This window comes from Geotrypetes seraphini, chromosome 5 (genome assembly GCF_902459505.1).
Source record: "Geotrypetes seraphini chromosome 5, aGeoSer1.1, whole genome shotgun sequence".
Classification (NCBI taxonomy): domain Eukaryota; kingdom Metazoa; phylum Chordata; class Amphibia; order Gymnophiona; family Dermophiidae; genus Geotrypetes; species Geotrypetes seraphini.
Window position 1 is genome coordinate 82,154,423 of NC_047088.1, and position 26,124 is coordinate 82,180,546.

The 26,124-nt window shown below is 45.5% G+C and overlaps 1 protein-coding gene across 4 annotated transcripts in view; it reads left to right on the forward strand.

Annotated features, from left to right (window-relative positions):
- PHKA1 (phosphorylase kinase regulatory subunit alpha 1) overlaps positions 1 to 26,124 on the forward strand; it is a 252,951-nt gene that overhangs the window by 123,026 nt on the left and 103,801 nt on the right. For 3 of the 4 annotated variants that reach the window (XM_033946129.1, XM_033946130.1, XM_033946132.1), the window contains exons 17-18: positions 6,931 to 7,009; positions 14,517 to 14,695. In XM_033946129.1, coding sequence (XP_033802020.1) covers positions 6,931 to 7,009; positions 14,517 to 14,695 — 258 coding nt within the window. The remainder of the gene's footprint in view (positions 1 to 6,930; positions 7,010 to 14,516; positions 14,696 to 26,124) is intronic. The other variant, XM_033946131.1, reaches the window with a different exon arrangement.

Here is a 26,124-nt window from a genome sequence, read left to right on the forward strand (position 1 = left end):
TTGTGCCTCATGATCCAGGGCACATGAATGGGGATGGGAGCCATGAGCTTAGCCCTCTTTGATCCCTCTAGGGCAGGGATCTCAAAGTCCCTCCTTGAGGGCCGCAATCCAGTCAGATTTTCAGGATTTCCCCAAAGAATATGCATTGAAAGCAGTGCATGCACATAGATCTCATGCATATTCATTGGGGAAATCCTGAAAACCCAACTGGATTGCGGCCCTCAAGGAGGGACTTTGAGACCCCTGCTCTAGGGTGATGAAGTCGCAGGTGGCTCGGTTTATGGGGAAGAATTCCCCCTGGAACCTTCAGATAGTGACGTGGTGTCTTCGGCGAAGCACAGATGTCTCTGGGCCACAAGGAGACAAGGGAAGTCCTTGCAGGTTTCCCAAGGGCATCCTGTGCAGGGTTTCACTCTTAATTTTGTCAGGCTTATGTTTGAATCTTATATGAACTATAGGGTCCCATCTGTGCCATCTGGGGTCACATTGGTTGTTGCGCACAGGAGTTTTCCCTCGCAGTGTGTTATACTAGGACAAGCAGGCAGCATATTCTCACATGTGGGTGACGTCTGACATCATCCATGGAGCCTGGTACGGACAGTGGTAAAAGTGTACTTGCACTTTAAGTTTTAAGAAACTTTGCAACTGCCTGAAGCGCGAATGTCTTCCCGTCCAACGCCGGATTGTACTACCTCAGTTCTTTCTTTTCTGCGGAGCAAAGAAGTGCTATTTTTCTTGATTCTGTCCAGTGCGTGTTGTCTTCCTGACCACGTACTTCTATTTTTGGTTTGAGCTTTCTTTCTTGTTTTATTTTATATCCTTCTTCGGTTTGTGTAAAAAAAAAAAAAAATAATAATAATAATAATTTCCCTTTTTTCCTTCATGCCTCAGTCGGGCCTTTCGGCCCTCTTTTCCTACCTTGGCATTTTTTCTCTTCTCGTTTGTTACCACTGAGTTTGACCTCACCACCAAGATTTTTTTGCCCATATCTAATCCTTCGAGCGATTTTAAAAAGTGCTGTCGATGCCAGCGCCCTATCTCAATCACTGACCTGCACAGTTGGTGTTTGACATGTTTAGGCCCTGAGCATCGAGTAGACAGTTGTAATCATTGTTCTACTTTACAGAAACACTCGTTGAAGGCTTGTCGTATCCAGCAGGAGAAGCTGTTTGGCTTGACCATGGACTCCGGTGATAAATCTGAATCTCGGTACCAAAATCAGTATCAGACATGATGCCTGCATTGAGCAAGCCCACTAAGAAGCCATCCTCTTCCCAGCAAGTGTTGCAGGCCTCTACGGCATTGAGTTCCTCAATGCAGGACAAGTGTCGATGACATCACTCTCTTTCAGTGCAGGTTGTGTCTCATTCAGAGCATGTTTCCCCATTGAGGCCTGCTGCACCGATGGTACCGGCTGTTGAGCCAAGGGTACCAGTGCAAAACTGAAGGGAACAACTCAGTGAGTTTTTCCGGAGGGAGATCGGTGATAGCTTCATTTGCACTCAACATTGGTGCTTAAATCGACTCCCTCTGTACCGACCCAGCGTAAGTATAGCACTCCAAGGCCACTTGGTACTGATTCCAGGTCTGCTGTTCTCCATCGTATTGGCGCTCTTCATCTAGCCGAAGCTCTCCATCAAGGCTTTGATCCTCACCATCGAAGCATCGATGCTCTGCATCAAAGCATCAACCTTATTAATCACTACATCATAGAAATATAGAAACATGATGGCAGATGAAGGCTAAATGGCCCATCTGGTCTGCCCATCCGCAGTAACCATTATCTCTTCCTCTCTTTAAGAGATCCATATGCCTATCACATTGACATCACATGCTTCCAGATCCAAACAATCCTCGTGTCACCCATTCTCATCATCCCCATCGGATGGGTACCGACGTCATTGAGGAAGCTCTTCTCGATGCCCTCACCAGTCTCCACCTAGGAAATCCTCATCCTAAAGAGAATTTGGTTTTCTCTTTAATTTGTGCTAAAAGGCACCATTGAAAGAGTGGGGATGATAATAATTTTGTCTTTGATGCTTTGAGTCTGATCAAGCAGCACTGAATCTTTTCATCTGTGTTGGATTGGAACTCCTGAAAGCGGTTTCCTTCTCCAAGTCAGTGAGGAAACAACACAGTTACAATGAGTTTAAAGTCAACTAGACATGAAGCTGTCTGCCTCTTCCTATTATAGCTCAGTAAAGGGATGAGAAGATTAGGAGTGGCCTGGTAGTTAACAGATGGCAGTACAGTTCTGAGAGGCATATGCCTAATAATGAGAAAACTGATGTCCAAGTCCCTTTATGAATAATTTTCAAATTTTAACTGATGTACATTCCATAAGTATATCTACTAGCTTTGTGCCAATGCTCAAATGGTAGAGTACACACACCTGCTTATTCCTTTGGGCACTTTTCCCATAGAAATCATCATAAACAGACTGGAAAATGTAATCTAACTATATTAGGTCCCCTCTGTCAACCTAAGCATTCAATTGGGAATTCTTCTGTAGTAGCCTTGCACATGCCAACACAGAATTGAAGTCTGAGCAGGGTATATGGACACAAGCGCACGCTTAAGCAGCAGTACCTGTAATTAAGCTGCTAGTTTCACTCTAGGTGTGTAAAAATGTACATGGAAAGTGACACATGACGCAAATTTTTTTTAAAAAAGTTATTTCCGTTTATTAATTGCCATAATGGACCTCAAAAGGTTGGTTGCATCATCTGGGAAATCTTTACAGACGCCAAACGCTGGCATTCTGACAAAGATCTCAACTCGATAATTCATTGCTCCCCAATATGTACCTTTTGTCCTGCATGACATCATTACTTGTCAGCCAATCCATTAACAGAGGCTGTCCTTAAATTTGGACAAAGAACTTCCTTTTAACATGAAATAAAAGTTTCAGAAATCATATTTTTGTTTACATTCATCTTTGAATATACATTATTACATATCCATATGCATTATTACATATCCAAAGAAACTTTGAATCCAAAACTGCTGAAAAGTTCTTGCCTCTATCAATACCATAGCAAGGAGGAGGGATATTCCCCCCTACTCTGAACTTTGCAAAAACTGACAGTTTCAAGTTTCACTGACATACACAGACTCAGAAAACCCCAGACCCCTCCCTATGCTGGTGGGCCTCTCTAAGACTGGTATGGCGTCTGATTCTAACTATTTCCAGATGTTGTCTCAGGATTTCTCCTTAAAGTTTCTTGCATCTTTAAACTATATAAAATATTGGAAATTAAGTACACACTATTCTTTCACATATCTTTCATACATCCATCATTCATTTGGGGCCCCTTTCATCCACAGATCCACATAATATATTTCATTCATATTTAATACAAGAAAGCTTTTCTTCTATGCCCAGTATACCCAACTCAAGCCCATCTGGTATCAATTAAAACCATGAGGGAAGCTGAACAAAGGTTCAGAAGGGACATAGGCCGAACACAAAATGGAGTAAAGCCAAGCAGAAGATACATAAAGACAGAGAACAAAATGGAGTCATTACCTCAAGATGGAGTTCTTAATATCTTTCTATGTATCATGTATATCCTGATTTCCTCTATGGTCTGGCTTAATAGCGAAGTACATAAAGAGAATATTATTATGCTTTTCCTTAATATTAATCTATAGTGTGTTTTTTTGGCCTTGGCTACATCCATATTCAGATTTTTATTCACCAACTTTTCATACGCTTCTATTGGGCGTGGCCTTAACTAACACATATGCTTGTATCTAACTAGAGTTACCCAGAACCATACAAAAAGCAGGAGTTTTGTAGAAAAACTCCACAAAATACTCCACAAACACATTTTATTCATTATCCATTCCATAGCGCCCCCTAGAGTGCCACTTCAAGTCACTCAAGTCATGGTATGCTCTCTCCCCCTCAAATTTACTGCTAATATTCATCTTAATACTTTCATTGTGTCAAAGAGAACTTTCTTCTAGAATTCAGAAGTGTTAATATATACAGGAAACATATCAAGGTATGCTTGCAAGAGAAGATTAGGTTCTTACCTCAAACGATTGAGAATCATTCAGAATACTGCCGTCCGTCTCATTTATGGTCTCAAAAAGTCGGATCATGTAAGCCCGTATTACAGAAAACTACACTGGCTGCTTATAGAGGCAAGGGTCATCTTCAAGTTTGCCTGCCTCTGCTTCAAAACCATAGCAGGTTAATCCCCAATCTACCTGTCACACCATTTTGAATTTCCTGGCACCACTTGCACACGTAATGCCTGTCTGTTTGCCTTCCCATCCTTGAATGGCTGTATCTACAAGAGATTCCTCGATAGAACACTGTCATTCCAAGCAGGCAAATGGAATAAATGTCTAATCACCCTCATTTCAAATTCACCCTCCTACCAAACCTTCAGGAAATCAATTAAAACTTATCTCTTTGATAAATTTATCTGACTCCTTCCTGCCTTGTATCTCTTTAATTCTTCCGGATATACCTGACTACTCTCGGCTTGCTAATGTAATTTGAAAGTCTTTTCTGTAACATCGCTGTCTGTGTACAGTCTCTTCCTCTGTAAACCGCTCTGAACTGCTTGTGGTATTGTGGTATACAAAATAAAGTTATTGTTATTAATCTTCTTTCTAGTAGAAAGGCATATGAATCTTGAACCAGTGGGTAATTCACCTCTAACTGCGAGTTGCGTAGAAGGCATCATCTAGTTTTTTTGGCTCTGCCTCCTCTATCTCTTCTCTGTGTACATGCTCCTCAGTTCATCCCAAAGCAGTTGACAACCACTAGAACAGGAAAAAAGAAAGAGGATGGGCACAGGGAACTCCCAGACAAAACCAAGTCTGTTTTGCCAGTAATCAAAAAACAATTAAACAAAACAAGGCAGAACCCAATAATCCATCTACCCGAGTGCAACCAGCAGTAACACTTATGTGACTTTTGTAGTCTCCTATGTGCTAACACACTTGTTGAGACTTTTTTTTTTTTAACAATCAAGAGAGAGATATCTAAAACCACTTATCTGGTGGAAAATATCTCCAGACACTGTGGTAGTCGTCATTTCTTCAGCCCTGTTTGACAGGCAGAAGTCGAGCATCGAGAAATACACACACATCTGAGACAGTAAGCAGACTAAATCAGACAGGGTGGGCCTTGAAGACTTGTATGCTTTTCTACTAGAAAGAAGATTAATGCAGTAAGAACCTAATTTTCTCTTCTACTGCAAAAGGTATATGAACCTTGAACATGTGGGACATAGAAATGCAGTCCCAAGTCAAGGGCAGGGCAGATAAGTCTGCTGTTATCACAGAGAGCCCAAAAGCGATGTTGATTTGTACTGCCACATCCACCCTGTAAAATTTTGTTAAAGTATGAAGGATGGACCCAGTGGCCACTCTATAGATCTCCTTGAGTGGAACTGTCCAGAACTCAGCCCATGAAGAAACCACATTTCTCGTAGAGTGTGCCCTCAAAGAAAATGGAAGTTGCTTGCCAAGTCCAATATACGCAGAAGAAATAGCCTTATGAATCCATTTTGAAATGGAAGTCTTAGAATCTGGCTTCCCCAGGCAGCTTGGATTTGTTAATAGTAAAAGATGATCTGAGAGATGATAATCATTCGTCACTTTGAGATAACGAAGAAGAACTCTTCTAATGTCTGGCAGCTGCAATACTTTGTCCTTCCTCTTTAAACCCATAGGATTGAAAGTAGGCAGCCAGACTTCCTGACTTTCATGGAAGGCCGAGACCACTTTTGGCAGAAAGGAAGGGATTGTGCATAATACCCTAGCTTCTGTAAACCTGAGGAAAGGCTCTCTGCAGGACAGAGCCTGCAACTCCAAGACCCTTCTTGCAGAAGAGAAACTATCAGAAAATCTATCATAATGGTAAGATCCATCAGTGACACCTCTTGTAAGTGCTCATATGGAGCCTTGCTTAGATACTGGAGAATAATGTTAAGATCCTAAGTAGGAAAAGGCTGTCATACTGGAAGATGAAGTCAAAGGCTGCTTTCAAAAAATTGGTTACATCAGGATGTGAAGCCAAATAAACTTTTTCTACTCTAGCCCTAAAACAAGAGATGCCTCCTGCTTGGACTTTTAGGGAACTAACTGCTAGGCACTTCTCGAGCCCGTCCTGACTGCTGACAGTGGAGCCCGAAAAGACTTCACATTCTAATTATGTTTAGATATGGTGCAGCAGCACTAATCAATCCTATAATACTGAACCAGCAGGTTTAAAGGCAGCCCATATCTCTTTCAAAAACAGGACCAGACTGCGCCTATATTCTCTCGAGGAGCGCAGAGAAAGAAGGGACATGATGGAAACATTCAAATACATCACGGGTCGCATTGAAGTGGAGGAAGAATTATTCTTTCTTAGGGGTCCCACGGCAACAAAAGGGCATCTGCTAAAACTTAAGGGGGGAAGATTTCTTGGTGACACCAGTAAATACTTCCACGCCAGGTGGTCGAGGCTAGTAGTTTGTCCCATCGACTTCAAAAGGCGATGGGACAAACAGGTGGGGGTGCTACAGAGTTATGCATAAAAGATGAGTACACCAGGGAGGGAGGGTTCTTGAGTGGGCAGACTTGTTGGGCCGCCGGCCCTCTTCTGCGTTATATTCTATGTTTCTATGATGCTTTTTTATGCAGAGAATTTTCACAGAGTAAACTTTAAATGAGGAGCTGTATACAAATAATGCTCATAAGTATTCATGGTAGATATCTTGAAAATCAAACCTGTTGAAAATCTTTGATCATCCAAGATTGTTTCCCTAATATACGCATTTTGCTTAGTTGAAAATGTTTTAGTTTGAAATGCTCCTGGTTTGAAATGTAGTTATTTTGTTTCATAGAGTAATGTTTTTCTTCTCTTCTTCTCTTCTTTCATAGAATCATTCTATACTGTTTTATTTCTCTTTTCTTTCTCAGATGAGAATGGAACAGATTTGGATTCAGCAGTATTGGCAACCCTTAGGAAATTGCAAGATGGCTATTTTGGTGGGGCCAGGTAATATCTTCCCTTAAATAATATTCTCTGATGCTTCAGATCGGTGTAGATTTGTTAGGGTGCCACAGACTGCCTCTATAGCACAGGTTTGCAGCATCCATAGAAATCCTGAGAATTTCAGGAATATCAACTTCTAAGCTACTGTGTTTCCCCTTTCTCTCCCTCATATGTTCAGCATCTTTTTATCCCTCCCTCCCATCCCTCATGCAGCAGAACCCTTGCCCTGCTTCTATCCCTCCCTTCTGTGCAGCTGCAGCAGAACCCTTGAGCAGCCCCCCACCGCATAGCCGAACCCACGCTGACCATCCCATCCTTCCATCTGAACTCCGCCGACCGCGAGACCTACATACCTCCTTCCACAAAGCAGCGTCAGCAGCACTCTAAACAGGCTGCTTTGCGGCCTTCTCCTGCCGGGGACTTCCTTGTTCTGTGTTGCTGATGACATCAGTGATACAGTAGAGGGAATTTCCAGATCGTTTATAAATAAGTTAAATAGCACCTGTCCCAGTACACATCCCTGTGGCACTCCACTGTTTACTCGCCTCCATTTTTACTGCAGCTGGAAAATGGTCAATTTCTGTCTTTGCTATTAATGGCCATGTGCTAGTGTTGTCATTAGCACATGGCTATTAAAAAGAATTAACCACTTACTGATACCTATTTTATAGGCAACTAAAGGCTCACTCAGTAATACTGCGCTAACCAGCTAGCTCACTGTAATGCAGACACGCAGATTAGCACCCCTAGATATGCCACCCCAACAAAAAGTTTTAAAAATATTATTTCTACTGCAATAGGTGAGACATTCTAGACCATAGGGTTATTTCCCACTACTCGCATGATCTGCAGAAGAAATCTATTTCAGGTTTTTCACTCTGCCTCTAGTGTACTTCACAGGCTAGTTTAGCACCTCTAGCAATCTTTTCTTCTGCAAGCATGACTGCAGCTGTGTAAATTCTGCTCTCCACATTTTTTTTTTTTTTTTTTTCCCATTATTTTTTATTTTCAAATTTTTCATAAAGTGTACAAAATATTAAAATACAATTGATAAATACATAGTATCACTTTTATATCTAATACATTATATATCTAAATTTAATTTTCCCCCTCACCCTCCCCCCACCCTTTTATTACTTTAATATAATATTTTTAATTTTCAAATTTTACAGAAAGTATACAACATGTTAGAATATAATTGATGAATATTCAATAACATTTTTATATCTAATACATTATGTTATAAATAAATTTTATCCCCTCTCCCTCCCCCCACCCTTCTATTACTTTTCAATCATACATTACACATTTTATTATTTTAATTCAACATAGTTTCATCCCTTTCGCGGGTATTTTCGCATTTAAAATGGATTTGAAGCTCTGCCTGCTTGAGAATTCACAGACTTCGGGGTACCTGTTAGCCAGTCTGCTTAGTCTTCCTTGGAGCTCAGGGCCGTCCCTGACCTAGTTTCACTTCCTGTTAAGCAGAGGGTCGAGCGCAGACTGTATAGCGCACTTAGGAGACTCAGCAGTGTTCCGCAGCACGCTGGCTGGGTTTTCGCTCCTCCATCTGTCCACATGCGCATCCGGTGGTCCGCAGGGGTGGAGGGATAGTCTGACACAGGAGTATGACTGGCAGCCCGAAGATCAGCTTGGAGGATGAATTTCCAGCAGTGTGGCAATGAATTCTGAACCATGTGGCAATGAATTCTGAACCGGCCATTGAAAAGGCTGGGAGCAGCTGCAAGAGCTCTGTGTCTGGAATCTGTGAGTATAGAGGAGCTGACAGACGAAGCTGCAGAACCAAGCCCCGAAAAAAAATGTGGCCACCCCAATGGGCTAGCTGAGCGTGTAATCACCTGCTTCTGTGAAGGGGAGGCTGACCCAGTAGTTACCGCCCCCCCCCCCCCCCCCTTATACTGTGCCATATGGCGCAAAAACGCTCTAAAGGCAGCAATTTTGCACAAACTTGGAATGAATTCATACTGGGAGACCCTAAGGACTCCATTCCAGCAGTGTTCCTGTCAAAAGTTTGAATTTTAAAGAAGCAGGGAAAAGTTGAAAAAAGGATTGTTAAAAATCCAAGATGGACGAAGGACCCAAATTTGCAATAAAAATGGCATTTCCTGAAATTAAAAAATTACGCAAATAACATATTTCAGGTGGGGGAACAGAGAGGAACACTAGGAAGACTTCAAAACCCCTCAAAAATAACTTTTTCAAGAGCATTGTTGGAGCTCGTCACCACAGAAGTGGTCGATTATTGATGGCAGTGGTCTCTGTTATTCGTCAGAGAGGAACCAAGAACTCTTCCTTGGCTCAGGAGGCTTGATTTCTTTTCCTTTGGGCGGAAAGTCTTCTCCTGGTGCTGATGGCAACGTATGTGGACGCAGTGGCCAACGTTCCAGCAGACTTCCTCAGCCATCAGTCTAGAGTTCCAGGCGAGTGGACCCTAATGCTGTAGGTGTTTTGGGCGATTGTGAGGCGCGAGGGGCAGCACAACTTCATGGCCGTGGCACAAAGCAAGATGGCTCCACGTTTCTTCAGTCGCAGATCCGGCTCAGAAGAGAGAGACTTGATGCTCTTGAGCAACTGTGGCCATTCTGGTGGTGTCCACTTTGCATGGAAGGCCATGGTGCGTAGATCTGATGCAGCTGCGGGTGGCATACAGTCTGTGCCTGAGTGTCTTTCCTGACCTTCTCACTCAGGCCTGATTGCCATGAAGGAGCTGGGGTCATTTTGCTCTTAAGGCTATTTGGAGTTTGTCATAACTAAAGCTTCTTAGGTCTACTAAGTCATCCACGGTGTCGGCTTACGCTAAGGTGTAGAAGACCTTTCGAGTGCTGGAGTGCCAAGAACAGGTGGACCCTTCTTTGGCTTGTGTGTCTCAGGTCCTTGCTTTCTCAAAGCAGGTCTGGATAAAGGCCTCATAGTGGTGTCTCTGCGGATCCTGGTGGCCAGTCTCTCCGGTTTTAGATCCCAGGATTTGCAGTTTTCTTTGGAGTTGCATCCAGATGTTGCTCAGTTTAGCAAAATATCTTTGGGTCTGGCCGCCCTTAAGAATCCATTCCTAGTCTGGGACCTTAATGTTTTGCTGTCTGGCTTTGCCAGGGCTCCTTTTGAACCGTTGAGAAATGCTTCTCTTCAGGATTTAACTCTCCAGATTGGTTTTTATGGTTGCTTACTCTCTTGGGACTGTAGAGTTTCCGAATGGCAGGCGTTGTCGTGTCGACACCCTTTGCTCCGAGTTCCTGAGAGCGGACAGTTCCTTTCTTTATTGCCGAAGGTGGTTTCGGCTTTCCATGTCCATCCGGAAGTTTGTTTCCCAGTTGTTCAGCTGACTGGTTCCAATCTCAGGATTGTCTGCTAAAAAAGTTGGATGTGTGCAGGGTGCTTCTGCATTATTGGTGGGTCTCTCAAGAGTTTCGCTTTCTGTCCACCTGTTGTGGCTCATTTTATTCTGTGGGGTTCTCCCACTTCTAAGACAACTCTCTAGTTGGATCCGTAGAGCCATTTAGTCCACTTACATTCTTGTGGGGCGACTGTCCCCTATTTATGTTAAGGCACTTTCTGCTAGGAGTGTAGCTTCTTCATGGTCGGAAGCTAGATCTGTTTCTTCTGAGGAGATTTGCAGGGTGGCGACATGGTCTTCTTTTCACACGTTTGCCAATTTCTACAGAGTGGATGTTGTTGCCAGACAGGACTTTGCCATTTTGGTCCTTGGTCTTAAGGGCTGGCACAGCAAGCCCTCTCTAGCTTTCTTGGGAGGACTGTTTTTGTATGTCCCTATGGTCTAGAATGTCTCACCTATTGCACTAGTAGATAGGTGAGATATTCTAGACACCCGCCCTGTCCTTGCTGTGCCTGTTTCAGATTCCCAGATTTCAGTTTCCTTCTGCTTATCCAATCTATTTCTTGGAGACCGGTCAACTCTTTGGGGGTTAACAAGAGTTTGTACATATGTATAACCTGTTGTGGGAGTAGTTCTGAACTCCTTTGATGCCTCTGTTGGAGGTTAACGGTACTGTTTAGTTGTTTGAGCAGAACAATAGTTTAGCCTGTCGTTACAGGTGCCTCTGCTTCATAGATGAGTATGTCTCTCTATGCTTGGGTACTGACTGCTAGAGGGCGCTAAACTAGCCTGTGAAGTACACTAGAGGCAGAGTGAAAAATCTGAAATGGATTTCTTCTGCAGGTCATGCGAGTAGTGGGAAATAACCCTATGGTCTAGAACAGGGGTGTCCAAACTTTTGGCTTCCCTGGGCCGCATTGGACGAAAACAAATTTTCTGGGGCCGCACAAACACTAACACTAGCTGATGAGCAAAAAAAAGGTTGAGCAGGTCCCAAACTGAGTGAGTGGGCAAATAGATGACAGATGAGCTTCAATGTAGAGAAATGTAAGGTCTTGCACATAGGGAAAGGGAACCCCATGTACAGCTATACGATGGGAGGGAGGGTACTGGAGGAAGGCAACCTAGAAAAAGACCTGGGGATATTGGTGGATAAAACAATGAAGCCGGCGGCACAATGTGCAGCGGCCTCAAAGAAAGCGAACAGAATGTTGGGCATTATCAAAAACGGTATCACTACCAGAATGAAGGAAGTTATCCTGCCGCTGTATCAAGCGATGGTGCACCCGCATCTGGAGTACTGCGCCCAATACTGGTCGCCGTACATTAAGAAGGATATGGTGATACTCGACAGGGTACAGAGGAGAGCAACAAGGATGATAAAGGGCATGGAGAACCTTTCATATGCCGACAGGTTGGACAAGCTGGGGCTCTTTACCCTGGAAAAGTGGAGACAGACGGGACATGATAGAGACTTATAAAATCATGAAAGGCATAGAGAAGGTGGAGAGGGACAGATTCTTCAGACTAACGGGGACAACAAAAACAAGAGGTCATCCAGAAAAATTGAGAGGAGACATTCAAAAAGAATGCTAGGAAGTTCTTCTTCACTCAGAGGGTTGTGGACACCTGAAATGCACTTCCAGGAGAGGTGATAGGACAGAGTACAATATTGGGGTTCAAAAAGGAACTGAATGACTTCCTGAAAGAGAAGGGGATTGCAGAGTACAAATAGAGGGTTACTTACAGGATATTAAATAAATAGGGTATAAACGTTTTAGGTAAGGAGCACTTACAGGTCATGGACCTGGGGGGCCGCTGCGGGAGAGGACTGTTGGGCGCGATGGACCCCTGATCTGACCTGGCAGGGGCAATGCTTAAGTTCTTAAGTTATCTAATAATAAACCTTCATTAAAGGGACACTGTGGAAAGGAACCCAAAAAAGCAGTAGTAATTACCCTGACTGAGTGATCCTCCATGTGCACCACTGACAGGGGGAGCAGCCACAGGCTTCTGCATCCCCACTCTGATGAGCAGGAATGCGCGTTCCTGGTTCTCCAATTCACTTCTATTTCAGCTACGGTGAGCCTCTTCAGAGGTGAGCTTCTTCAGAGGTGAGCCTCATCAGAGCAGGGATGCTGAATCAGCTGTCAGCAGCGCACGTAGAGGATTGTTCAGTCAGGATAAATATTACTGCTTTTTTGGGCTTCCCACTTTAATCTTAGGCTCCCTCAAAATGAACATCTCCCCTGCTGTAGCTAGTAGGGATCCCCAAACCTCACCAACTGACAGCTACCTCCTCCCCCCCTCAACTTCTCAAGTTCTGCAGCTAGCAGCAATATTGCAGAGCTGCTCCCTTCCCTCCTCCCTGCCATGCCTCACCCCCCCCCTTGACTTTCATGCATGCATGAAAGCAGTGGTGGAAGCTTGAGGATATTGCCATTGACTGCAAAGCTTGGAGATTTTGGGTTGCCAGAATGGAGGAAGATGTCTTCAGTTGGTAGGGCTTGGGAATCCCCACTAGCTCAAGTATTTATAAATTGCACTCAGGCGGGGAGAAACTTTGGTATCCATCCACTAATTTTGGGCTCCAGTCCCTCCCCCAAATCAGCTGTATATGACTACGCCACACCCAATCTGGCACTTCTTTTAAAAATCCTCTGTACTTTTTTTTTAACCAGTCTAGGAGGCTTCTTCCTTCTCTCAGTACCCATGCATCTCCACCTCACTCCTCTTCCACCACCATGCCCAATAATTCTCTCTCTCCCTCCCTCTTCTCTCTGCCCAACAGTTCTCTTTCTTCATCTCTCCATGTGTACCATCTCTTTCCCTCTCTCAGATACCCAATTCTCCCTTACTATTCCCTCCTTCACTCCCTCCATTCTTCAATCCTATGGCTCATACACCCGCCTCCTTCCTTCATCATTTGAACAAAGTTTGTGCTCCTTCCCTCTCGAGTCCCAACGCAACCTTCTCCCTCCCTCCCTTCTGTGCCTCCCTCCGGTGGGTATTTACCATCTGGCCGGCTCCCTTGCTGCAATCGTTTTTCTGGTGAAAACTGTGGGCGGCAGTGGCTGGCTCCTCACACGATCCGCGGCTGTGCTGGAAGCGTTCCCTTCCTTCTGTGTTTATTTTATGGCCAGCTCCCTTGCTGCCGTCGTCAGCGGGTGGCGTCAGCTCCTCGCACACAATTCATGGCTGCTTCAGAAGCCTTCTCTCTGACATTGGTACGTCAGTGGGAATGCTTCTGACATCGCTGCAGATCGCGTATGAGGAGCCGACGCCAACCACGGACGACTGCAGCAAGGGAGCCGGCCATAAAATAAACACTCGCTGGGAGGCACAGAAGAGAGAGAGAAGCTAGGCCACACGAAATTCCTTGTTGGGCCGCATGCGGCCTGTGGGCCGTGGGTTGGACACCTGGTCTAGAATGTCTCACCTATCTACTGGAAAAGAGCTTACCAGGGTTAAGTACATAATCTCCTTTTAGCATATGGTTAGCGCATTTTGATTTAGAACTTACCACAGGATGCCTGAGCACATCCCACAGTAAGCCATTTTAAGCTCTGGTAAACATATGCTTAGTAAAAGAACCCCAAAATAAGGAGTGGAATTGTCCTAAAGAGACTGGTGAACACAAGCTGATATAAAAATGTCCTTTTATTCATCCAATGGTTCAAATGACTTTAGTCACTGAGTTATTGGATGAATAAAGTCATTTGAACCATTGGATGAATAAAAGGACATTTTCATATCGGCTTGTATTCACCAGTCTCTTTAGGACAATTCCACTCCTTATTTTGTGTATTTATGTTTGTCCCCTGTTTTATTCCCTAGTAAAGGAGCCCCTACATTCGGTTGAATATTTTCTTAAATAAATCAGCTAAATTAGCACATTATCTTACTTCGTTAGTGGTTTTTTGAATATTAACTTGATAGTTCAACTAGCAAATCACTAGCCTGTAATGTTGTTTCTTCTTTATGGACAATTTTTTGCAAGTTAAGGCACTAGAAATATTCTGTCAAATGATTTTACTCTATTGATATGTTTTTCTGAAATACTAATTTTCAAAGGATATTGAAACCATGTCTGGATGAAAGGCATTGCAAATGCAGGTGGTTATTATTTTTGATCTATATTATTTTTTATATATACAGGACTCAGACAGGTAAATTAGCTGACTTCCTAACCACATCATGCCATACAGACCTGAGCTTCATGGATCCTGGGCCAGAGGGTAAGCTGTATGAGGATGAGTATGATGGCATCAGCATCCAGCGCTGCATTGAGCTAGATACGGAGGACTCGATGCATGGCTTTCCATGTGCAGATGATGGTAAGGATGACAGTGTTGCTGTGGGATAGGTTGATTCCCCTCAGGAAAGGACAGGCAATGTAATTCATGAAGCACAAGAACAGAGAATCATTCAGCTTAGATTTTAAAATTATGGATGTTGGAAATCTAAAAAGTAGAAAAGAATGATTTATGTGTTGACAACCAGAACACCCCCACCCCCCATAAAGACTATATTTGTACAACTATGTGAAGAACAGTCCAAGTCATAGTTATGTGATGCTAGGGTCCATCATAGGAATCGGCACCCAAGAAAAAGATCTAGATGCTGAAATCCTCTGCCCAAGGTGCTGCAGCAGACAAAAAAGCAAACAGGATGCTAGGAATTATTAGGAAAGGGATGGTAAATAAGACCAGGAATATTATAATGTCTCTGTATCACAAAGAACAAAATCTTAGGGACACTTAATAAAATTACATGGAAATACTTTATAAACAAATAGGAGGAAAACATTTTTCAGTCAAAGAAAAGTTAAGCTCTAGAACTCATTGCCAGACCATGTGGTAGCAGTAGTTATGAAATCTGGATTTTAAAAGGTTTGGACAAGTTCATGGAGGAAAAGTCCATAATCTGCTGTTGAGATAGACATGGGGGAAACCACTGCTTGCCCTGGGATCTGTAGCATGGAGTGTTTTTACTATTTGGGTTTTTGCCAGGTACTTGTGACCTGTGTTGTTAACTGGTTTTATATTTCATAATTGAGTTGAGCAAATTAACTCAGCCTGTACCCTGAATGCACTCAAACTTGTTAGTTCTTGGAAGTTAACAGAGTCTGGGAGGTGACCTAGGAAGATGAAGTGCTGTGAACTGGACAACACAATGACAGCTTACTTCCATTACAAAAAGCACATGAGTCCTGAACCTGTGGGGTAGTGCATCTTCATCTGCAAGGAATGCAAAAGGCATCATCTACATTTTCAACTCCGCTTCTCTGCATCATCGAGCACTACCCTGTCTCTTCAGATTTTTCCTTTTGCATGAAAGTTGAGAAGGTGTCTTTTCATCTGTGCTGTTTAAATTCCTTATTTTCCGGTTTTATCTGACTTTTTAAAAAAAATTTGAGGCTTCAGGTACTATAGAGGTTCCCAGTAGTTGTAGAACAGCTCTGCCAGCTACAGACTCAGAATTCTGAAATCTATAGTTGAGCGGGCCACCCATGCTGCAGGACCCCTGTCTGGCTAGCCTGTCCTAACATATGGATGAGCTTGGGGTGTGGCCCCTGGGAGTCTGCTTACCTGGTTTTGTTCGAAGTGCTTGAGCACAGGCTGTACTTGGCTCCGTGCTGGTCAAGAGAACTTGTGGGTGCTGGCTGCATCCCCCCCCCCACCAAAGAATCGTGTGGAGACTTTTAGGGTAGAGGGTTTCAGGCAGCCTAAAGAGACAAACCCCTGCATATCCTGCATGCTTGTCTCAGGCAGAAAAGCTTTTCCTTTCTCCAGCTACAGTGAGAGCTGATACAATTACAGCACATAGCAGCACTGGGCGTACAGCCCATTAATTTCTATGGGAGACATCGGGTTGCAGTAGATTTGGGTTTTTTAAAGAGTTTCTGGGGTTACCTTGAGGGTTCCCCCCCCCCTACTCCTAAAATCCTGTGTTTTGGAATTTTTTGACTGTTACTGTAGCTCCCTCGGTCCATTTTTGGTGCCAAAATCGCTGCCACAGCAGCTATCTTGGATTTCCAGATTTTATTTGAAAAGCCTTTCCTTTGTGTGGGTCTAAAACCAGTCACTCCACAGGTGTTTTAACCAGTATAACCTCCATTGCCTCAGGTACAGGTGATTCTATAACTGGATGCCTCCGGTTAGATGCACCAAATACATAGTGGTACTCTATTTCCAGGATGCTATGATATGCTTAAAAGGTAAGATAATTTATCATTGTTGTAGCCATGGTGTGGGGCCTGGCCCCTTCACTCTGGACTCTGGACTTTTCCAAACCTGCAGCACCTGTTAAATGTTTGGTGGGGATGCCGGGGCCCCACCAGCCAAAGAGATTTGCTGCCTGTGCTGCTGCAGTGAAGAGAAAGTTGGCGGTGCTCCTCCAGCCACCGATGCCAGAACTCCTCACAGATGCTCAGTTCGTACAAGAAGTAAGCATGTATGAGGAGTTGTAGCTGGAGGCATGTAGCCAACTTTCTCTTTGATGCATCACAAGGAAGAAGAGGGTGCCTCAGGCAGTGAATTTCTCTGGCTGGCAGGGCTCCAGCATCTCCCGCCAGCAAAGGTAATATTTTTAATGTTGGGGGGAAAGGGGGTGGGGATGAAATAAATTGGCCCTCAGTTCACCCCTGGGTTAAACTCCCCCCCCCCCGTCAAAAGAAAGGACTCTTAACTGCTGCCCTGTGTCATGGAGGCTACCTTTTCTCACATACACATCGCCCAGTTGATCTTGGAGGTGGTGGTGGGCTGTTACTCTCGCCATCTTGTAGGTATCAACCCCTTCTCCCACCTCAATCTCACTGTTTTCCCTCCTTTGAAGTCCACTCCATCCATCTATTCACTCCTCTGCCTCTCTGGATAGTAGTCATTTACAGACCCCCCCCTGATGTCCCTTTCTTACTTTCTCTCTGACTTTGACTCCTGTCTCTCCTTTTTTATCAAACCCTCATTTCCTTCCCTCATCCTTGGTAACTTCAACATCCATGCTGATGACTCCTCTGACTCTGCAGTTCAAGTTTCTCGCCCTAACATCCTCATACAATCTACAGCTTTGCTCCACCATCCCTACACACCAAAATGGCCAGTGCCTTGCCCTTGTTTTCTCCAACTGCTCTATCACCAGTTTCTGTACCTCAACTCTTCTCTCTGACCATCATCATCGGTTGCAGTATTCACACTGTGTGTTAGCCCGGAAGGAGAACTTCTTGCCTTCTACCACCACACAACCATGCTTATACTTGGTTTTCTTTTTTTGACCCGAGACTCTAGTCCAGGGGTGCCCAACACGTCGATCGCGATCGACAGGTCGTTCGCTCAGGCGACCCCAGTCGATCGCAGAGCGGGTTCCCTTCTCTTTTTTCCCCTCCTGACTGGCCTGCTCCTGAATTCTGCTGCTGCCTCCACTGCTCAACATTTAAAAAAAAACAAAACAAACCGGCTTGGAGAATTTATGCTCCGGGGGCTAACGTGTGCTTGTACCGGCTTACCTTCTCTTCCCTCTGAAACCGGAAGTTATGTCCTTGGGGGGGGGGGGGGGGAGAGAGAAGGGAAGCACATGTTAGAGCCCCATTTGCGGGCTGCGGGAGACAGGTCAGTGAAGCTTGCGATTTGTTCTTCTTGCTGCCAGGTCCTGCCTACTTTCTGTTTCCTCAAAGGCAGGACCCGGCAGCATTTCTCCCAATAGGTCGATCTTGGGCCGATCAGCCTTCCTCTCCCCGACGTCAATTCTGCCGTCAGAGAGGAAGTTCTGGCCAGCGGAACTTCCTCTCCGACGGCAAAATTGACGTCGGGGAGAGGAATGCTGGTGGGCCCGAAGCAAGGAGAGCTTGGCCGGCGGCGGGCGGCTTGGGGGCCTGTTATCCGATGGCAGCGGCAGTGGCTTGGGGAGGGCAGGGAGGGAGAAAGAGGGCAGGCAGGGAGACAGAAGGAAAGAAGAGAAACAGAAAAAAAGAAAGGGGTCATGAAGAGAGAAAGAAAGAGAGGGCAGGGAGAGAAGAAGAAAACGTTTGGGGGGGGGAATGAGGTCAGGAGGAGAGGAAGCATACAGGCTAAAAGAAGGGAAGAAAGATTGGATGCACAGTCAGAAGAAGAAAGTGCAACCAGGGACTCATGAAATCACCAGACAAGGTAGGAAAAATGATTTTATTTTAAATTTAGTGATCAAAATGTGTCTGAATTTATATCTGCTGTCTATATTTTACAATATGGTCCCCTTTTACTAAATCGCAATGGCGGTTTTTAGCGAAGGGAGCCTATGAGCGTCGAAAGCAGCGCTAGGCATTCAGCGCAGCTCCCTGCGCTAAAAACTGCTATCGTGGTTTAGTAAAAAGGGAGGGGGTGGGCATTTGTCTATTTTTGTATGGTTGTTACTGAGGTGTCAGTGCATAGAGTCATCTGCTTTGACCTCTGAAAAACCCCCGGAATAGGAATGATAATTAACAATTCTATGCGTACAGTGTGCGTTGTGTTTTTTTAACATTTTATTGTTGGTAGATCATTTTGACTTGGTCATTTTAAAAGTAGCTCGCAAGCCCAAAAAGTGTGGGCACCCCTGCTCTAGTCTTATTAATTTGCACTTCTTTATCGTCCCTCCAGACCAGCACAGAAACAGATGGATTTACGCTCCTCTGCCACCAGGTGGAGACTGAGACACTAACTTTTGGCATCAATACAAGTGGGCTGTGCAGTCCCTCTTACAATCAGTCTTTTCTCAGTCTCCAGCAGTCTGTGCTGAGGTTTGTTAAGGCTTGTTGGATCTGGTTAGTGAGTCTTTCTTGTCCCTTTGTCTGAACTGAGCTTGAGGGACCCTCTCGGGGTGTCACACTCGGAAGGATCGAATCCCTTCCCTCATTTCCCCCACCTCTCCAGGTTTTCTGAATTTAGAGGAGCCTCATCTGTATGCCTGGCCACCAATATCGGTACAGACTACAGTTTAGAGTGTTTGTGGGGTCTATTTTTCTTGATACAGCTGGTTAGCTGTGAGAAGATATATAAAACATAACAAATAAAAGACACAAGAAATAAAAGGAGCTAAAAAAAAAAGGCCCGAAGCTGCCGTTTTTTGTACAGCATTCTTGTGTGTGGGTTTTTGGCGCATTAATTATGAGCACTTCTAAAAAGCAGAAAAAGTGTGTTTTCTGTAGGCGCTGAGTGGTAGATGCTGCTGGCGTATGTACAAAATGTTTCTGCTGCCTCAAGGGAAACCTGTTTTCGGCATACCGGGTTCTCCTTCGTGTGTGCATCGCTCGTCAATGGGGGGCAGTGGTGAGGCCCGGGCTTCTCCTGCTGGCCCTACCGGAATTTTCTTGGCAGCCGGCAGTCTGTCAGATTCTATGTTGCGGGCCACCGGGGAGGCTGGGGATTCCCTTTCCGCTACAGCTGGAGCAGTTGGTGGTTTTTGTGGCGGTGGGGTCGACTTTGGCTTCGGTGCAGCATCTGGTTTCTGGTAACAGTTTATTGCCGGCCTTCCCTCAGTTTTGCCTTGGTACAACCCCCTCAACCTTCGTCCAAGCGGCCACGGGTGTTTTGGGATGAGGATTCTTTTATGACTGATCAGTTTTCTCTGGATGAGGACAGGTTTCAAGTTTATTTAAAATTTGTTATACCGCCTAATCAAACCTTCTAGGCGGTTTACAAAAATGTTAAAACCATCTACTGATTAAAATACAGTTTGAAAAACACACAATAACATTAGGACAAATACTAGCTTTTAAGGACTAATAAACTAACAAAAAATTAACAAACAGAGACAAGCGGGAAAGGGGGCTGGAACTACAATATGTGGAGAAAAAGAGAACATCTAAGGGAGAAGAACAATTGGTATTAAGATGCCAAGGACTTGGATCTTGGAGAAGACCTTCCAGATCCATTAGGGCAGCGGTCTCAAACTTGTGGGCCGCATGTGCCCTCCCAGGTGCTATTTTGTGGCCCGCGGTCTTGTACGTGATCTCACACTCTGGGCAGGAAGAGAGGCTCCAGCGCCGGCTGACTTGCAGCTTCCTGCTGCCGTCATGTATGCCGGGACTCCTGCCTTCACGTATCTGCCAGAAACATGAAGGCAGGAGTTCCGGCATATGCAATGGCAGCAGGAGGTTGCAAGTCAGCTGACGCCAACGCGATCTCACACACTGGGCAGGAAGAGATGTTCCGGCAGATACTCGAAGGCAGGAGTCCCGGCATACGCGATGGCAGTAGGAAGTTACAAGTCAGTCGGCACCGGCCTCTCTTCCTGCCCATTGTGCGAGATTGCATACAGACTGCGGCTGCAAAATACAGGTATTGCTGAATAGGGGAGGAAGGAAGGGAGAAGGGGTACTGCTGGACAGAGATGGGGGAGGGAGAAGGAGTACTGCTGGACAAGGGGAGCAGAGAAGGGAGAAAGGGTACTGCTGGACAGGGGGGGAAGGAAGGAAGGGAGAAGAGGTGCTGCTGGACCTGGCAGAAAGGGAGGGAATGGAAAGGTGCTACACACTGGAGGGGAGGGAGAGATGGTGCATGGGGAGAGAACATGTTTTGGGGGTGGGAAGAAGGGATGCCACTGAGGGAAGAGGCAAGGACTGAGAGAGAAAGTGTGCAGGAGGCAGAAAGTGTTGGACTCATGAAGAGGGCAAGATGGATGGGGAGGACAGAAAGGAGGGAAGGAGAAATGTTAAACTGGGAAAGGGGGAGAAAGCAGAGAGTGAAAAGTTAGACTCATTGAGGGAGAGAGAGAGATGCTGTTTGGTTGAGAGAAGAAGGACCACCAGAGGAGAAGCTTTCAGGAGAAAGAGAAAAAAAATGTTGGATTGGTGGAAAGGAGGGAGAAATGTTAGACTGGGAGGGGAGCCAGAAAGGAGGAAGGGAAGGGAGATGGACTGCAAGGGGCAGAAAGGAGGAAGGGAAAGAGAAATGTTACACTGGGGAGGGGGTGGAAGGAAAGAGATGTCAGACCATGGAAATAGTTTTTAAAGCCATAAATTTTAATGAGCCACAATTTATCAATAGGTGGCTAATTCCCTACAATACTACACGATCTCTCCGCTCAACCTCTTCTAACCTTCTTTCAGTTCCCTCGTTGAAAGTAATAGGTATCAGACGACACGACATGTTTTCAATTATGGCCCCTCAGTCATGGAATCTCTTACCTCAATATATTAGAGAATTAAAAGATTTAGCTGTATTTAAAAAAACACTAAAAACATTTTTCTTTAAAGATGCTTACGATTCTTAATTATTTTAACGACAGTTTTTTCAACTGATAAACTCAGAATTCCCTCCTATGTGTTCTAACCTTTTATGTTTCTCTCTCTTTCCTGTCTAAACATTGTAATTTCCCCCCTATTTGTCCTCACTACTCTTGTATGTTTTCACCCATAACTAATATTTTTTTATATGTATGTATTTTTGTATGATAATTTTTATCGCATAACAAAAGTTAGTTTATATATTGACACCAATGTTTTATTTGTATATTTTGTGGCATTGTACATCGCCTAGTAATTTAAAATAGGTGATTCATTAAGAACAAATAAACTTGAAACTTGAAATGGAAAAGTAGATTTTAAGAAAAAAGCAGAAAAATGTAATGTTAAGTTAATGCCAAAGATGGATGCAAGGCAGAAAGTGAAGACGGAGAGAAAAACAGTCAATGGACAAGAAGTCCCTGGGAACATAGTTAAAAGCACAGAAAAATTGTCACCAGACAACAAAGGCAGGTAAAATGATTTTATTTTCAATATAGTTATTGAAATGTGTCAGTTCTGAGAAAGAAAAGATGTTAAACTTTAACTGTGAGGGCTGCAGAAAAAATAGTTAATGTCTTATTAAAGAAGGCCTTAAGCATGCGCAGATGCTCAAGGCCCAGCTAGAGGTCTGCACGGGAACGGGGATCGCGGGGATCCCGCGGGTCCCGCGGGGATCCCGCGGGTTCCCCCCCTGGCCCACGGGACTCCCACGGGGACGCCCCCTGGCCCACGGGACTCCCACGGGGATGCCCCCCTGACCCACGGGACTCCCACGGGGACGCCCCCTTGCCCACGGGACTCCCACGGGGATGAAAACAACCTACCTAAATTCTGGCGATGCAAGTCTGGCGATGCAAGTCTGGCGTCGGGTCGGGAAATAGCCATGTTGAGCAGTGAGCTCAGCACGTACACAGATGAAAGCCTTGCTTGCTGATTGGTCCGGCGGCCCCGCCCCACCGTGCCGCCGGACCAATCAGCAAGCAAGGCTTTCATCTGTGTACGTGCTGAGCTCACTGCTCAGCATGGCTATTTCCCGACGCGGGCATTAGGCTGTTTTTTGTCATTTCGGGTGGGGGATGGCAGCGGCAGCGGCAGCAGCAGCCTGAAAAAGAAATCATCCTGGCCGGGTTCGGTGTCATGCTCCGGAGCTTCTACAGCCTTCCTATCTCCCTCTCCCTTCTACCTGCGGCTCTCTTCGGCAACAACGATCGACACAAGCTTCTGGCGTCGGGGCCTACCCTCTGCGAGTCCCGCTTGTTTCAACTTCCTTTTTCCACAAAGGTGGGACTCGTAGAGGGAAGGCCTCGATGTCGGCAGCTTGTCTTGATCACCGCTGCTGACGAGTTGCTTAAGAGAGCCGCGGAGCAGGGGGGTGTTGCCAGGTGCAGGTAGAAGGGAGAGGGCCAGATGCAGGACTCGTGGGTGAGGGAGGAGAAGAGAGAGGGGAGAGAAACAAAAGGAAATATTTCATACTGGGCTGGGCCGGAGTGGAGGGAGGGTGGAAAGATTCTGGCTACAGGGTGCATTAACAATGGAAAAGGGGGGAAAGCTGAAAATGGAGATAGTGACACAAAGAAGAGAAAGGGTAAGCAGGACCTTCTGAATAAGGATAGAGATACAGAGGGGACATGAAGAGGAGGTGAAATAGAGACATAGAAGTAATGCTGAAAAAGTGTGTGTGGGGGGGGGGGGAGATAAAGACATTGAAAGGGCAAATGGTGAATATGGGGTAAAGACAAGGACAGAGACAAATGAAGATTCTGAAAAAGTGGTGAGATACGGATATAGGTGAGATGGACACAAAGAAGGGTGATGCTGGAAAATAGGTGGAATGGTAATTCTGACAGACACAGAAGGGAAATGCTGGATCAAGGAGAGATGGGGCTCAGGCTGGATGGAATGAGGAGAAATGCCTTGTTGGCCCGGAACTTCCTCTCCTACGTCAGAATTGACGTCAGGGAGCGGAATGCTGGTCAGCGCGACGCTTCTGCAGGGAAAGCTTGGGACAGCGGTGGCTTGGGGACTATTCCCCGATGGCGGTGGCAGCAAACCGAGTGGCTTGGGGGAGGGCACGGAGAAAGAAAGAAAGGGGGCAGACAGAGAGACAGAAAGAAGGGGGAACAGGGAGACAGAAAGAAAAAGTTGGGGGAGAGAATGAGGTCTGGAGGAGAGGAAACATACAGGAGGCTGAAAGAAAGGAAGAAAGATTGGATGCACAGTCAGAAGAAGAAAGTGCAACCAGAGACTCATGAAATCACCAAACAGCAAAGATAGGAAAAATGATTTTATTTTCAATTTAGTGATCAAAATGTGTCTGTTTTGAGAATTTATATCTGCTGTCTATATTTTGCACTATGGCTCCCTTTTACTAAACCGCAATATTGTTTTTTAGCGCAGGGAGCCTATGAGCATTGAGAGCAGCGCGAGGCATTCAGCGTAACTCCCTGTGCTAAAACCTACTATTGTGGTTTAGTAAAAAGGGAGGGGGTGTATTTGTCTATTTTTGTATTTTGTTACCGAGGTGACATTGCATAGAGTCATCTGCCTTGGGAAATGTATATGGCAGATATCTTTGTTTTGTGTTCAAAAGAAAAGGAAATGCATTTCTGGTTTTATTTCTACAGTGTTGAAGTACTTGTTGGCCCTTGCTGTGACTGGTGGGGATCCCCAAGCACCGCCAGCAGAGGACCTCCTCTAGAGATGGTCAGAACTCCCCTCCACCAAGCGCAGCAGTTGCTGGCAGCATCCATGAGCCACTGAGGTGCCAGCATCTGTGACTCAGGGACGCTACTGCTGCCTGCCAAGCTTGGCAAAAGGGACCCCAGGCCAACTGCAAAGGAAGTCCTCAGCTGACAGTTTGTGGGTTCTCATCAGCTGAGTATTTATATTTTATATTTACATTAGAGGTTCTGGTAGAAACCCATTTACAAAGTATGTATTCTTCCCAATTAATATTTCCAAATTAATAGTCTCTTTGCTTATTTGTAAATGGGTCTCTACCAGAGCCTTTAATTCAGTAGCATAATTAAATAAAATAACTATTTCTGAAGTTTATAGGGAAGGATGGTGACGGAGGGGATTCCTCGCGGGGACGGGTGGGGACGGAGGGGATTCCTCGCGGGGCCGGGTGGGGACGGAGGGGATTCCTCGCGGGGACGGGTGGGGACGGAGGGATTCCTCACGGGGACGGGTGGGGACGGAGGGATTCCTCACGGGGACGGGTGGGGATGGGTGGGATTTTGGCGGGGACGGGTGGGGACGGGTGGGATTTCTGTCCCCGCGCAACTCTCTAGGCCCAGCCTAAGGAAGAGGGAGGATTTTCGGGCACCGGCATGTCCTGCGCGTTGGTGCTGGTGCTGATGCCGGTGCCACATCGGGATAAGAGATTGTGCTTGGATGGGTGATTGGGGGATGCCGGATTGCCGGCGTGGGGGGGGGCCCACACGAGCTGGGGGGATGCCAGATCGTGGAGGTGTGTGGAGCAGCACTGGTGGCCTCGGGGGTGGGGGGTAAGAAGGAGCAGCACCGGTGACCTCGGAGGGGGGTGGGAGAGAACATATTAAGCGAGTTTCCCTTACTTCCTATGGGGAAACTCGCTTTGATATACGAGTAAATTGGTTTACGAGCATGCTTCTGGAATGAATTATGCTCGTAAACCAAGGTTCCACTGTACTTTGAAGGACCTTACTCTAAAGGCAGTCTTCCAGGTGGTCATTACTTCTGTGAGACGCGTTTCTGAACTGCCGGCCTTCTCTTGTAGGGCGCCCTTCCTGGAGTTCTCTCAGGAATGGGTCATGCTGCAGTTGGTCCCCTCCTTTCTTTCCAAGGTAGTTTCATCTTTTCATGTCAACCTGTCGTGGTCCTCCCAGTTTTAGGTTGTTGGGAGGGCTCTTTGGAGCAGAGCCAACTGCGCAAATTGGATGTTCATAGAATCCTTCACTCTTATGTTTAGTGGACCAAGACTTCTGTATGTAAGATCGTCTTTTTGTTCTCTTGGTGGGTCCTCGTAAAGGGGATGGTGCTTCCAAGACTACCATTGTGCTCTGGATTAAGGAGGCTATCGCTTCAGCATACTTTCTTCAAAAGAAGCCTGTTCTGGAATTTCTTAAGGCTCATTCCACTCGGGGTCAGGCAGCTTCTTGGGCTGAGTCTTCTCTTGTGCCTCTGGTGGATATCTGTAAAGCTGCGGTTTGGTCTTCTTTTGTTCGCCACTACTGTGTAGACATTCAGACACGTTGGGACGTGGTATTCGGTGAGCGTGTTCTACTGGTGGCCCTTCAGGGGTCCCACCCATGATGGGTACTGCTTTGGTACGTCACATCCGTTTCTGTGCTGGTTTGGAGGGATGATAAAGAAGGAGAAATTAGGTCCTTACCTACTAATTTTCTTTTTTTTAGTCCCTCCAGAATCCCACCCTGTCGTTTTATTCTCTGTTTTTCATGAAGAGTATGATTTTATCCCAGGACAAGCAGGTAGCATATTCTCAACATAAGGGTAACGTCAACCACGGAGCCCTGATGCGGACAG